This window comes from Wickerhamomyces anomalus (assembly GCF_001661255.1).
Source record: "Wickerhamomyces anomalus NRRL Y-366-8 unplaced genomic scaffold WICANscaffold_4, whole genome shotgun sequence".
NCBI lineage: Eukaryota > Fungi > Ascomycota > Saccharomycetes > Phaffomycetales > Wickerhamomycetaceae > Hansenula > Hansenula anomala.
Window position 1 is genome coordinate 1,316,959 of NW_017567113.1, and position 15,063 is coordinate 1,332,021.

General features: G+C 35.5%; 7 protein-coding genes and 1 non-coding gene across 8 annotated transcripts; 4 read left to right on the forward strand and 4 right to left on the reverse strand.

Moving 5' to 3' along the window:
• Positions 1 to 61: 61 nt before the first annotated feature.
• On the reverse strand, positions 62 to 1,606 carry PTC5 (type 2C protein phosphatase PTC5; the record flags this gene model as incomplete). The annotated part of the gene is made up of 1 exon (XM_019181876.1): positions 62 to 1,606. One exon carries the CDS (start codon positions 1,604 to 1,606, stop codon positions 62 to 64), a length of 1,545 nt encoding a protein of 514 aa, XP_019038344.1.
• Positions 1,607 to 1,998: 392 nt separating this feature from the next.
• On the reverse strand, positions 1,999 to 3,825 carry WICANDRAFT_32297 (pepsin-like aspartic protease; the record flags this gene model as incomplete). Its single annotated transcript, XM_019181940.1, has 2 exons — positions 1,999 to 3,383; positions 3,468 to 3,825. The coding sequence occupies 2 exons, from the start codon at positions 3,823 to 3,825 to the stop codon at positions 1,999 to 2,001; spliced, it is 1,743 nt and encodes a 580-aa protein (XP_019038345.1).
• A 2,150-nt stretch (positions 3,826 to 5,975) lies between these two features.
• Positions 5,976 to 6,048, forward strand: WICANDRAFT_t84. The gene has a single exon. It is a non-coding gene; the product is annotated as a tRNA-Phe (tRNA).
• A 272-nt stretch (positions 6,049 to 6,320) lies between these two features.
• On the forward strand, positions 6,321 to 7,448 carry WICANDRAFT_63636 (uncharacterized protein; the record flags this gene model as incomplete). Its single annotated transcript, XM_019183586.1, has 1 exon — positions 6,321 to 7,448. The coding sequence occupies one exon, from the start codon at positions 6,321 to 6,323 to the stop codon at positions 7,446 to 7,448; it is 1,128 nt and encodes a 375-aa protein (XP_019038346.1).
• Positions 7,449 to 7,691: 243 nt separating this feature from the next.
• Positions 7,692 to 8,335, forward strand: ERV1 (flavin-linked sulfhydryl oxidase; the record flags this gene model as incomplete). The annotated part of the gene is made up of 2 exons (XM_019181890.1): positions 7,692 to 7,777; positions 7,834 to 8,335. Coding segments are annotated over 2 exons (588 nt in total), but the record flags the coding sequence as incomplete, so codon positions are not given.
• Positions 8,336 to 8,407: 72 nt separating this feature from the next.
• Positions 8,408 to 10,528, reverse strand: WICANDRAFT_63638 (uncharacterized protein; the record flags this gene model as incomplete). The annotated part of the gene is made up of 1 exon (XM_019183587.1): positions 8,408 to 10,528. One exon carries the CDS (start codon positions 10,526 to 10,528, stop codon positions 8,408 to 8,410), a length of 2,121 nt encoding a protein of 706 aa, XP_019038348.1.
• A 1,030-nt stretch (positions 10,529 to 11,558) lies between these two features.
• On the reverse strand, positions 11,559 to 11,738 carry WICANDRAFT_84783 (uncharacterized protein; the record flags this gene model as incomplete). The annotated part of the gene is made up of 1 exon (XM_019185778.1): positions 11,559 to 11,738. One exon carries the CDS (start codon positions 11,736 to 11,738, stop codon positions 11,559 to 11,561), a length of 180 nt encoding a protein of 59 aa, XP_019038349.1.
• Positions 11,739 to 12,931: 1,193 nt separating this feature from the next.
• Positions 12,932 to 14,548, forward strand: WICANDRAFT_63639 (GATA-type transcription factor; the record flags this gene model as incomplete). The annotated part of the gene is made up of 1 exon (XM_019183588.1): positions 12,932 to 14,548. One exon carries the CDS (start codon positions 12,932 to 12,934, stop codon positions 14,546 to 14,548), a length of 1,617 nt encoding a protein of 538 aa, XP_019038350.1.
• Between the last annotated feature and the right edge of the window lie 515 nt (positions 14,549 to 15,063).

Here is a 15,063-nt window from a genome sequence, read left to right on the forward strand (position 1 = left end):
CCATGATAAACTACAATCGAATGTAAATGCCTTGAATATATATAAAAAACAGTTCTAAAGATCATAGTTTTGGTTTCTGTTCTGTTAATTTACCCCCTTTAGTGGCTGGTAAGTTCACTTCTAATTTCCCATCTTCTTTAATGACACCATCTTCACCAAAGAACACAACAGTAACTGTTAAATCATCTCTATATTTTCTTGAAGTTGGTGAAGGGATTGAAACTAATGTGGAGACATATTCTTTACTTCCACCAAGACTTAGTGCATTACGCACCAAATGTGTAGCAACGTTATCATCTTCTAATAAATATTCATGTTGTTGATTATTATTCTTGTTTCTAAATGCTGGTCTTTGGAAATCTTTATATTTTTCATCAGAAATATCTAAAACTTTTGGTAATTTTTTCTCTGAATCTGAATTTGAACCAAATAATTTCCATGATTTAGAATTTAATGCTGGTGAATTATCATTAATCTTGTGATTTTCTAACCATTTAACCACTAATCCAACAATTTCTTCATTTGATAATAATTCATATAATCCATCAGATCCAATAACTAGGAAATCATTCTTGGATGGATTAATCTTTGTAGTAGTTATAACTGGTTCTGCAGTGACATAAGGAGGTGTAAGGAAATTCTTAGGTGGAGCTCTAAAATAAATTTTTAAATGTTCAGGTAATGATTCAATTGATTTCCCTGCAATTTCTTTCAATTTATATCTAAAATCTCCAAATGCTCTAGTTGGTTGTAATGAACCTAAAACTCTACCATTTCTAATAACACCTTGTTCATCAGGATGTTCACCACGGATTCTTTCAACTTCTTCTGGATTATCACCGGTTTGATCAACAGTTAAACTTTTAACAGTCCATTCATTTTCATCATTTAGTGAACCTAGTAAGGCACGAGAATCACCAGTGACTGCAACTTTTAACAAATGTGAACTTGAATCATAAAAAGTTAATAACCCACAAGCACCTGAAGCAGCAGGTAATGCATTTATAGCCTTTTCTTTATTATTTGGATCTTCTAATAAATTTTGTAAAGATTTTTGTACAATTTCATAATCTAAACCTAGGAACCCATTCTTAATAGCCGTATCAATTGCATCTTGAGATGGAATTAATCTAATTGATTCATTTGTTGGATCTGATTTATAAATAGCACCCAATTCATTAACAACATGGTTTATCAATTCATCTCTCAATTTCAAACTTGTATGATAACCTGAATGACCATCATAAATCCCCCAAAAATAGAAATCTGCATTTTCAGATTCACTTGTTGGAACAGTTATGACACTTTCTGAACGATCATCCTCTATTGGATTATTACTTGGTAATTGAGAAATATCATAACGTACAACACCTTTTCCTCTATTGACATAATAGCTTTCCTCCAGGTTTCTTAAACGCCTTGTTATTTCATCTTCACTTAACAGGAAAATGTTTTGTTTATTTGAATTCTTAGACGTTGAATTTGATTGAGTTGTTGAGAAATTTCTAAAAGGATCACCTGAATCACTTAGGTAATGAGAAGATAATGAGATGTATGATGCAACAAATAATATACCGGATGCCAATGCTATGTTTAGATCTTTCATTGATTTTTTGTTTTTGTATATTTTTTTGGAGTTGTTGATTGCCTTCAATAATGCTGAAGTTGTGGACAAGTTGCGACTAGAGCTCTTCTTCAGAGATTGGATGAGAGATTGGCTTGAAAGGAGTTTCTTTGAGAGCCTCACTGCAGTGCTGGACTTTGTGGCAAACACCAACGTCATGATCTGGTGAAGTTGGGATTGATGATACTATTGATGATGAAGTTGTCGTTGAAGTTGTTTTGTTTTGTTTTTGAAGGGGCATTCGCTTGAATTCGGATGGTGTGATTAGTCAGCGTTACAGTGTGTGATTACTAAGCATATAGTTAACGGTTTTATTAAAGAACATCTAGCTGTCTGTGTAAAATCATGAAGCATAAGAATTAATAAGGATAGCATCACAAACAAGCCAATCCTGTACCAACAAAGAACGACATCAAGAAAACACTGACAATCGAAATATTCAAAGTTGAAGCACTGCTTGATCTTTGGTTTGACCCTGAAGAACTAGAACTTGCTCTTGAAGATGATGAGCTTCTTGAACTACCACCACTGGCATTTTGACTAGATCTTGGTGTGTCACCACCATTCGAAGTGGCTGCAGCTTCTGAATCATCAGTATTTGTGAAAATGTTTCCTGAATTAGTTGCACTTTGGTATTGTGACCAAGTGTTGCTATAATCTGCAATACGTGAAGCTGATGGAATTGTACTTGTAACAACTTCAATATCTTCTTCATCAGAATATTGGGCCTGTGCTAATGAAATTTCTAAATCATCTAAATCATAAACAACATAAGCTGAACGTAAAAATGAATCACCTAAAATGATTGAATTATCACCAGATGAGAATAATCCCAAAACACAAGATGAACTTGAAGTTGTTTGTAAAACTATATCTGATAATGGAACACGAATCAATTTACCTTGGAAATCATAAACAAGATAACCTGAATTAGATCCACTAAAACAACTTGTAATGTAATAACCAGTTGATCTTGAATATTCAGCACCCAATGCATTGGCAATACTTCTAATCAAATCACTTGGTAAATAAGTTAATGTGGTACCTGAATCTAATAAAGCTGGGTATTTAGTTGTTGTTATAGTTCTTTCATCAATATTTGCAGATGAAACATCTTGTAAACCAACACCTGATAATGTAATCTCCAATTTAATAATTTGGTCATAACCACGAGAGGCTAATGTGTTAACTAATGGAACAGTTAATAAACTTCCATTATATTTAGCATGATCCACACCACCAAATAAAATAGTACCACTTCTAGCATTACTTGAATCTAAAAACAATGAATAAACACGTTTATGAATCAAACCATCATCAACCAATTTAGCAGGGAAATTAGAATACGTGTATCCACCACCATTAGCTGCAGTGGAACCTGAATAAGTTGTTTCTAAACCTTCAAGACCAATACCCAAAACACCAACAGTGGAGTTTGTTTGATTAGCCACTGCAAATGATAAATTTCCAACTTTTGTACCACCAACGGTAACATCATCATAACCCCAAGTACCATAAGCATAAGAACTATCACCATAAACGATATAGAATTCAGTATCATTTGAATGGAAAGTTGAAGAAGAGTCAACATCAAAAGTACCATACTCTGAACAATCTATAGTGGCTTGAGATGAAGAAACTTGAGTTTGAGTTTCTCGACCAGTTTGAGATGCAGTTCCAAAAGGTTGAGTTGATCCGAAATCTGAATCTTTATTTGTATCATCTTGCTCAGCATTATTTATAACAGGACGACGATGACCTAACGTTGGAATGTTTGAAGTATTGAAATCTTCAATCCTTCTCCAAGCCTTCCAGCCAAAACCACCTCCTCCTCCTCCATTACTACTCCCTGAGGATGAAGAACCCGAAGATGAAGATGAGCCTGATGAACAAAATGGATTATTTGATCCGGTAACCCAAAGATCAGAGGAACCTGTATCCATCAATACCGTAACGTTTTCATCATGATCACCAATACCAATCTCCACCGAGTAAAAACTTCTTTGATTTTCTAACGTAGTCTCAACAGTACCATCTGGGGAAGCTCTTTTCACTAATCTTGTTCGTTTATCCTTGTGAGAATCTTCATATGTATCACCTCGTGTAACATCAAAGTTGAAACCATGTACCCCTGGTGCAATGTTCTTTGCAATGACCGACGTTGAAACAGAGGCTATACCAACCAGTAAACTTAGCTTCATTGTGTATGTGAGTCGAATGCAAGTAATCTATCTTGAACAAAGGGATGAATCTGATCACAATATATATATAGTGTAACTTGACAAGTAAAGTTTTTTTTTATTTTGCTCCTCGTGGCTATAATTATAATGATGCACTTGGATTGAATAATACCCGGGTTGTAAGAGTTTTATTTTACCGTTGGATAATTATGGAACCTGATCAAATTGGAGCTGTGCAGAGTTGTAGTAGAGTGTGATGAGTGTGAATTAGTCAGAGAATGTGGTTCTTGTTGCTCGAGGGCTCATTCAGTTCCAAGAGAATAATTTCGAGGCGTAACTTTTCACAATTTGGTGTTTCGCGAATGCCAATTTTTCAGGTTTTGGGCGAAGCTGTGAATGATTTTTGGATTGGAATTGGGAATTTAAATGATCAGTGGCTGTTGGAGTGACGGATTCAACGGGTTTGGAGAGTGTAGGTTGTTGTGGATTTAATAGGTTTGAATTTTGGAGGTGTTTATAGCGTGTTTTGGTGGAATAGATAGTGTATGACGTCATATCCTCAACAGAGAAGAATCTGGTGTTGATGGTGAGATTGAGGTTGGTTTGGTGTGGTTTGTAGAGTTTTAATGTATTGAAGTATTGGTAGTGTATAATGTATAGTGTGTATTGTCTCTTTATTCTGTCTATGATCCAAAGATCTACATTGTTAAGGGTCCCGTTCTCTGCATAATCATCATTTTAGTGTCGATTACTTTGATTACATCCCCATATAATACCCAGTTTGATATCTCATAATCACTGTGTTAATCTACTTCTATGTGGAAATAGCTACATATTCAATAACTAGACATTAGCTAAATAAAGACTCGTAGATAGTTTCTGGATATTTCTATACCAGCTACACTGTTTATTCCATTATTATCAAACAAATCATTCAAGCTGAAACAATTGTCAAAAGTCTTTCAACAAAACCATATGATCAATTAATCAACCTGAGAGCAGAAATGTGAAATATCAATATTCAATTATGTTAAACATGATCTATTAGAGAAACCTTCAAAAACTCTGATTGGAACTCATAAAATTGATCAACTGTTTCACTATGAATTAATTAAAGGGAATCACCATCAGCTCACTGTCCCACATTTTACTTTCAAAACGGTGTAGCTGAGCGATACCATCGTACTTCAACTAAGAAAAGACATTCGTTTGTATCAAATAAATGAAATCAACAGTTCATAAAATTTGATCAAGTTTTTTTCGTCCACCAACCGGGAACCCAACCTGATCGAGAATTTAATGGGAGGAGAGTGTAAGAATAATGAATCGAACTTCTAGTAATAACCAATTACTATACGATATGGACTAAGCGAATCATTTACTTCGCTGGTGAACAATGTATAGAGCATCATAACCGGATTAACAGCTCCTTATATCGTTTTTTAATATAGTCAATTTGGTCTCCACCTTAATGATGACTTCATAAAACTAGTACGTCACCTAATTAATTAATCCCCTAAATTAATAATCCTGCAATTGATATATTTTCTGCACACAGTATTAATGTTTGTACTTGTGATTGATCAGCTGCTCGATAATATTGCAGATATCTGGCCAGACTGGAACTTCTGATCCTACATGATTAATTATATAGCTGGTGATCGACGTTATAAATTGTCTTTCAGTCAACGTCTGGAGTTTATAACGTATAAAATTAACAGCTCAAATTTCACATCACAATATTTATGAATTATTATTAAAAATTATATTATTATGTAGTACCGTTAATTTCTTATAAAGAGTACCGTTAATTTCTTATAAAGGCTTCATATGATTAACATTAATATTATAAAATTAATTCAATATATTATATAGAAAAGTAGACAGCTAATTGCCAATATTTATGATTTGGGTCCATAGGAACTTCTAGAAACCATTAATTCTGCATGTAAAGTAAAATGTTGTACATCGGCCATGATTGATGGAATCAACGGCTGTAAATACTAAATCTGGAAATATCAACATCAATATAAGCTTAGTCAATAGAAATAATAAACAATTAAATATCACATCATGATAACAATAAGTTTATATGCCATATAAAATTTACTGGTAGGGCCACGTTTTGTGCACAGTCCGGGTTTTCAGAGGCCAAACCAGAACATCGGAAAGCGGTTTTAGCTCAGTCGGGAGAGCGTTAGACTGAAGATCTAAAGGTCCTGTGTTCAATCCACAGAAATCGCAAACTTCTTTTTTTGCTTCGGGCGTTTCCCCGTTTTTTAATTACATTGTTATGTATTTTATCGTTATGATTGAGCATTAATCTATTTTTTTAAATGCTGTTATGTTGTATAAATTTAGTTTTTGGTGTAATTATCGATAAAAAAAAGTTTTGTACCTTGAAAAAAAAAAGTCCCCTTGATTCTTATCTCCAGAAACAATTTTGAAAATTTAATCAAATGAACCCATAAAACAGCCAATTTAGACATAAACATATCAGTCAAACGATTTCAATCATGATTCTTGTCTCCTTACTATTCCTCTCCTCGCTGGTCTCATTCATCTTCCTCCCACAATTGATCAAATCTTTGAACTTATCAACAACCACCCCAGATAATGAACTTTCGAATATCCTTAGATGGTTATTAAACTTCAGATACTATTTAATTTCCAAGTTATTATTCTTCAAATACCCTGCAAAAGTTGGTAAGATTGATAAAATATTTGTATACCCATTGAAATCAGTTGCATATATCCAACCAACAAAATGGGAAATTGATGAACACGGTTTAAAACATGATAGACAATATATGATTGGATTTTGGGATTCAAAAGGGAATTGTTATCAAGGTTATACTTTGAGAAATGCACCAAGATTGGCATTAGTCTCAATTGATTATAATTTAGAGGAAAACTGGTTCAAATTTACTTATCCAAAATTAGATGGCTCAACATCTTTTTTCAAATTACCATGTAATGTTTCAAAGACATTTTTAGAGACTCATGCAATTGGTGAAGATAAAGAAAAAATTACAGATTTATGGGGGATAAAATTTGATTCTATAAACCTTGGTTCAGATTTAATCCCACAAGATTTTTATGATTCAATGGGGTTAAACAGAGAAGGTACAACTTTATTATATTCATCAAAGGGGAAATTCGTCAAGACTGCACATCCAAAAGATTTAGAACAAATGCGTAAAGTGTTATTCCATGATTATTATCCGATCCATTTAATCTCTCAACGTAATGTTGATGAATTAAATCAACGTATAAAAGATTCAGGCACTAAGGATAGATACGTTGAAGCTTTGCAATTTAGACCAAATGTTGTCATTGGTGGGAATGACAAAATTGAATTGGATTCTTGGTATAAAGTGTTGATTAATGGTCATTTATGGTCTGTTGTACAGAAAACTCCAAGATGTTCAATTGGTAATGTTCGCATGGATAAAGGTGATTTTGATAAATCAAATTCAGTTACAAGAACTCTAAGATCCTATAGAAGAATTGATCCTGGCGATAAGAATGGTATCTTTTTGGGTGATTATGCAATTCATCATGATTCTGGATATTTTATTAGTGTTGGTGATGAGTTTTATTTGAAACAACAAAAGATCAGTACATATTTACCTTTGTTATAAATAAACAAAGGATACCATATACCAAAAGAACGTAGTTATTAGACCCATATTTTTAGGAACATAAGCAATTGATGATAAATAATGAACTTTTTTTCCTGTTCAATATCAAATTTTTTAGTCCAAATCTTATCTGTTTGGATTTCAAAAATTTGGCAGATCGAGAAAAAAAGATAAATCTGCATTCGCCTTTGCAAACAACTTCAACAAAATCCAAATTCAACGAGTTTTGGCTCTGAAATCCATAGAGAAAACATGTCCAACGAGTCTGAGAAGAAGCCAGAGTTCGGTGCCTCGGGCAGAAAGATAATTTATGACAAGGACGGGAAACCGTGAGTGTTTGAGTCTTCAAATGGTGATGGGATCCAGAATTACTAATAGCATCAAGATGTCGTTCTTGTAACACTTTACTAGATTTCAAAATGGCAAACTTTGGAACAAAGGCCAAAACGGCCGGTGCTGCTGCTGTTGGCTCTGCTGCCATAGGTGCCGGTGCTGCTGCTGCTACTTCATCTTCCAAAACGGAGTCATCAGTATACCCAAAAGATTGTCCTCCAGATGTGACACAACTTGGTCGTTCAACTTGGACTTTCTTACATTCAGTAGCTGCTTCATACCCTGAAAAACCAACTGAATCTCAACAAACAAATATGGTTCAGTTCTTGAACATATTTGCTAAAATTTACCCATGTTGGTTCTGTGCAAAAGATTTTGAAAATTATATATCAAAACCTGAAACAAAACCAAAAGTTACAAATCAAGAAGAGTTTGGTAAATGGTTATGTGATGCTCATAATGAAGTTAATGTTAAATTAGGGAAACCAAAATTCGATTGTAATCTCTGGAAACAAAGATGGAGAGATGGTTGGGATGATGGAAGTTGTGATTAAAAAACACATAGAGAACGAATAAGTACATAGAGAAATAAGAAAATCATTCATGTATATATAAAATAAAAAACATCAGTTAAATAAAGATAAATCCAAAGGAACAGAACTTCCACGACCAGATGGATATAATTTTTGCTTCCCTTCGAATACTCTAGGTTTTGGTAAATCATTCTGATTAACAAATCTAAATCTTGAATCATCTATCGTAATCTTACTATGTGAATTACCACCATTTATAGTGTATGAAGAACTATCAATCTTGGAATTGGAAGATGTAGTAACTGCAGGTGCTTCAGGTGTTGGTGTTGATGATTTACCAAATAATCTTTGTTTGAATGAACCCCCCATCAAATGATGGTGATGGTGGTTATTATCATTATGACTTGATTCAGAAGGTTGAGGTGATGATGGTGCTCCATATGATGAAGGAGGAGGAGGTGGAGCTGCCTTAGATGAATGAGATGAAGGTGATGGAGATGGTGGTGCCATTGGAGGAGGGGGTGCTGAACTTTTTGGTAATGAAGGAGCTGGTAGAGCTGGAGCTGGAGGTAATGAAGGAGCTGATGGTGCTTCTGATCTTGGTAATGAAGGTGGTGCTGGAGGTGGAACAGGTGCTTTTGGTAATGAAGGTGCACTAGAACTTGGAATTGATGGGGGTGCTGGAGCCGGGGATTTTGGAACAGGTGAAGAGCCTTGAGAACTTTCATCAACAACAAATCTATCATCTCTTTTCTGTTGAATCTGTGATAGGAATGGTAAACCACCTGCTGCTGTTGGTGGTGGAGGTGCCTGTGATGGAATTGATGGTGGAGGTGGTGCACTTGATGTTGGTAATGACGGTGGAGGTGGTGGAGCAGATGGAATAGATGGTGCTGATCCAGTAGGTAATGGTGGTGGAGGTGGAGCAGTAGGTGTAGATGGTTTTGATATTGATGGAATTGGTGGTGCAATTGGTGTAGGTGCCTTGGATTGATTTCGACTACCAACTTTAGCAGCAATGATATCTGCAAGACTTCCACCTCCTGGACTAGGCGCTGATGGTGGTGGTTTATTTGGTGTTGAGGCAGCTGGTGTAACATCTTCTGAAACCTGTTCTGAAGCTGAAAAATTAGAAGGAACCGAATCAACAACATATGAATCGTCTCTCTTCCTTTGAATCTCAGCCAAAAATGGCAAGCCACCTGCCAAATTTGGTGGAGCTGGTGCTGATGACGATTTAGATGGGTTTGGAGCTGAAGGAGCGCCTCCAGATGGTAATGGAGGTGGAGCTGGTGCTGATTTTGGTGCACTTGATGATGGCATTGGAGGAGGTGGTGGAGGTGCATTTGAACTAGGTAATGGTGGAGGAGGTGGTGCTGATGGTGCTGTTGGTCTAGATGAAGGTATACTTGGGGCAGATGATCCTGGTAATGGAGGTGGACCTGGTGGTGTAGGTGGAGCTGTTGGTATCGTTGGAGCTTTTCTTTGTGGTCTAGATGATGGCATAGAAGGAGCTGAACCTGTTGGTAATGGTGGTGGGCCTGATACTGGTATACTTGGAGCAGATCCTTGACTTGACACTGAATTTATTGAACTTGTAGATTTGTTACGAACATGTTCGCTCTTTTTTGGAATTCTTGGTGGTACTTTCAAACTATTGTTGGAACTTGGTAAAGGTGGAGCCATGCCAGGAATTGGAGGTGCACCTGATGGAATTGGAGGTGCATTTATACTTGGAATTGATGGTGCTGTATTAGATGGTGTTCTTCTTGGAGGTCTTGTAGAAGGAACTGAAGGTTTTGATGTGGGTAAATTTGGAACACTTGGGGCACTTGGAACACTTGCCAAAGATGGTTTGTTTGTTTCAACATGTCTCTTCAGCTTGGGAATACCATTAGCAAATAGCCCACCTATTTGAGGAGCAGCGTTAGCTTCTTGAGAAGGTGCACCTGTTGTAGTTTGAGGTCTTGAAGTTGGAATAGAAGGAGGTAACCCCATTGGACTAGCAGCACCACCCGAAGACGCGTTACCGGAACCACCTATCACTGGAGCACTTCTATCATTAGTTTCTGCCTTCTTGAGCCTAGCACCTTTTCTTATATCACCCAGAAGAGCATCTCTACCGGCCATTGCTGGGGCTGGAGGCTTTGAACTGTTTCCTAGAGCTGGAGGCCCACCCATTGGGGGTGGTGGAGGAGGAGGAGCTGGTGGCATTCTGTTCTATGGATTAATTGATAATTGGATTCTCAGTAAACAACTGCCCAATTGACGTTGTTGAAGTTGAAGTTGAAGTTTGTTGATTCGGTTTCAACTTGATTTTGCCCTAACAAAATCATATCAACAATTGTTCGCGAATTCTGGGCTGTTTACCCGCAAATCCACACACTAAATTTTTTTTCAGAAAAGTTTTTAGTTTTCAACTTCTCAACTTTCCAAAGGTCAAATCGTCGAACCGTGAAGAGAATGAGAATGGTAGTTGTTTGGATGGGTGCTGTTTGGTGATGAGAGTGATGAGAGCTAAGAAATGAGATCAGTTTCTGCTTGAAATTGAGTTAAATTCTGGATTTTTTTGAGAAATGAAATTTTGGGTTGTTAAAGAGTATATTTGCAATGATTTTTGAGTGATAAGGCTATTCTAATGGTCATTGTTTTACTCTTTGCTCTGGGATACTTAAACATCTACGTGCTTCAATCTCTCCACGGTTGATTTCACCTGGCCTCTTCGAAGATCCTTATACCTTTTCCTCCGTGGTATAATGATTCAAAGCGAGGCCTAAAGAAATTTGCCATTACTTGTCATTTGTTTTAACTTACAGCAATTAGTAGGATTTTTGCGCTATGGGTTTGAAACAAAGTTCAGTCTTTTTACCACTGGAATTTTTATGATCAAGTTTGGCACATTTTTACTTCAACTCAAATAAATGATTTTGCATTGATATGATTACAACGTAGAGGACAAATCGATCTGGGCTACTAGAAATGTTGATCGTTTTGATTTATATTGCACCCTGTCATTGTAGTTACTTCTTAATATAACAGAAAGTATATGGAAACCATGGTATATGATCGTATATTGAGTAGCCAATCTTAAAGGCCATTGACCATATTTGGATTAGTAATTTACAACGACGACATCAAAACACGCTTGAATCCTCTCCTCATTAACAATCTATCAGCTCAACTATCAATACTTCTATTTGTTCTCTCTTATTTCACTTTGAGATTGATTTTGGCTGGCTGGTTCTCAGATCTCAGCCAAAGATGGAAACAACCGACTTACACCTTGTAAATGGGCTAAAATCAGAGTGAAAAAGAGATTCCCTACTAAACCAAACACTCTAAAGCACATTTTTCCAATTAAAACCACCCTTGTCATACAAAAATCACCCTTTCCAGCCCCCAGATCTGAGATCTCGCAAGCCATGTCGCGCGCTTCCCAATTGGGCAGATCTCAATGCGGTTTCAGGCAAAAAAAGCTGAAGACGAAAAAAACCAAAAAAACTGAATTGTTCAAATACTTCATCTTTCCTTAAGTATGGCTCCAGAGTTGCTTCTCCTTCTCATGCCTCAGCTACACCACCAAATTGGTGTGAAAAGTATGTGGATTGATTGGGTGTAGATGGTTTAATAGGGTCTGGACAAGAGACTGGGTGCAGAAAGGCGGGCTACAGCTAAGTATCAATGCGGTTGAAGGATGGTGAAGAGTGGGATACTGGGAAATTGAGAAATTTTTATATAAGAAAGATTTCAAACCCATTCAAAGGGTTGCTGATATTGATATACTGGTGATTGGTGATGCTCTATATGGTTTTTAGAATTTTTTTGGGCGGGTACGGTCTTAAAGGGCCTTTTAATAAGGCAATATATTCTCAACAACATGGCTCCAAATGGTAACAAACTGGGGTTTCCCGCAAATCTAGATGATTATACGGATCAATCATGAGAGTTTTTATATCTGATCCTAATCTGATGGTGATTTCTCTGCTTGTCGGTTCTTTATCTCTATATCATACACTATAGGAGGTTGTCCTTTTTATTGTCTACTTGGTGTGTCTGTGTTAAAAAAAAAGAGTTTGTTGGACTCACTTCTGATTGCTTTGGAATTTAACTGAAGGTTGCAGATTGTGGGAACAAAGAAGCGAGAATGGCATTAATTAAAATTCCCAGGTTGAGAAAATGAAATTCCTTAATTTGAATCTGGAACGTACAAATCATTATGGTTGATCCCACAAATTCAATTTTTCTCATATAACTTCACAACTCAATCTCAATCAATCAAAATTTCCAAAAATTATCATAAATCAGTTTTCAAATCTTTTCAAACTACAACAACATACACTCACTCATGGATACAACCATTATGATGGGATATCAAAGCAATAGACCCAACCATGTGAGGTAAGTCATCTATTCCAGTGCATCTACATTAAAATATGAGCCTCATTTTATATTTTCCTGGGTTCCTCTTTTTTTTTGGTTTTTCTACCTTGTGCATTTCCATCTCTCTCGTGTCTTTTTTTTTTGCTTAGATTGGAGATTATAATGGTTTCCATAGAGACTAGAAATTTTAATGTTCAGAAGATATATTGAAGTGCCTGAGAATTCACATAACTAACCATGTCTTCAAAAAGGCTGCCTTCCTTTAATGAGCTAACATCAACATTTTCAAATTCTTTACAGATTGATAGTTCAAGCCACCAACAAAGTCTGGCAAATTCGTCAAACGCAACGCCTCAACCAAGCTCAGGTGTTTCTTCTCAACAACAACATCAACAATCCCAGCAACATCAACAATCTACAACTATTCCTCCTCAACTGGGGCCTCCAATACCCTTGCCTCCAGTACCTGGTCATACACCTCAACAACAATATGCTCCACAGTTTGTGCAGGCTTCACAACATGGTCCTCCTCCTCCTCAACATCATCAATTCCATCCACAACAGCAACAACACCATCATCATCATCACCATCAACATAGTCATTCTTTTCAACAGAGAATACCTGAACTGAATAGATTTCAATTCCCACCATCAGATCCAAATTATGTGATTTCACCAACCCCAATCACAACTCCAAGACAACCAGTTGATTTTGAACATGAACGAAGATTATCTATGCAATTTCCTCCATATCCTTCACATCATTCCAAGAAGGATTCTTATGATTCTCAAACTTCATTAAGTACATTAGCGGATATCGCAAGCTCTGGAGGAGGTTCAGGTGAAAATGAAGATGAATTAATCAATGTCATACATTCTATTGAAAAAGCACTTGAAAAATTTAGATCATTAAGTCACATTTTCAATGATATTAATTATGATTTTTTAACTCAAGTGGAACATTCATTAGATGAAAATATTCAATCTAATGATCCAGAATATAAAGAACACGTTAAATTATTATTTGATTATACAAGTTCAAATAATGAAGCTATGAAGAGTATTTCAGTAATTTTTCTGAAAAAATTTATTTCAAATATTCCTATACCTGCTTTGAAAGCTTCAATTCAAATGACTAATGAAATTAAAATGATTTTAGATTCTTGGTTACTTTATAGAGAACGTGAAGTTTTGAAATCAATGAATTCAAGTTCTTCAAGTACTATTAAAAAGCAAGAAAGATCAAGAACTTCATCTCAAATTTCAACACCAATTGTTTCAAATACACCATCATTTGTTAAAGGACATAGTCGTCAAAATTCAAGAAATAGAACTATTCGTCAACATCATCATAATAGACATCAATCTATTTCAGGACCAACTCCATCACAATTTACAAATATTAATAAAAAAGATCGTGAACCTTTAGAACCTTTTAATAAGAAAAGAAAATCAAGTACTTCAACAACAACTAAATTTTCATCAATTTCATCATCAAATTCTTCAGGATCTTCAAATAATGCCAATAACACCAATAATAAGAATGACAATATTTCATTAATTGTTAAACCTCCAAAACCTGTTACAGATTCATCAATAACTCAACCCCCACCAATAAAGGGAGTTTTCAATGAAGAATTATCAATGAAATCTGAACATAAATGTCAACAATGTGGATCTGATGATACACCTGAATGGAGAAGAGGTCCATATGGCTCAAGATCTTTATGTAATGCTTGTGGTTTATTTTTCGGTAAATTGATTAAAAGATATGATTATGAAGAAGCTGCTAAAATTATGATGAGACGTAAAAATCAAGGTCATGGTGATGATAGAAGAATTCCTACTGATTGATACCCAAACACACTCTTCCCTATTTATTTCAATTCGTTTATTTGTGTTGCAAGAAAACTTTTATACTTTTTTACTTTCAATTCTTTTGTATTTATCTTTTTTATACTGTTTTAATAATTAGCTTTATTCATTTCTATCGAAATGACTTATCAAACTGGATTTTAATGCTTTATTTAAGCGAATGTAAGGATCTGTGAAAATGTGGGTGATGGCATCGATGAATTTTCATGTTAGATGAAACCTTAAAATTTGAGTTGAAATTGTACATTTTTCGCTTAATATTCTCATGTAGGAAATTATACGAAAAAAAGGATCAGGATTAGGGATTAAGGAGGTTCAAATTACAATATCCATGATTAGCGACTAGACCTATTTTGATCATGGGACATTAATACTATCCTTACTACAATCTGGTATGAAATTCTAGAAACTTTATTATCTAAAGTGCAAAGGATAGACGGGAGTTTTGAGGGTACTTGAATATGTGGGTCTATGTATGACGGACTTTATGATTT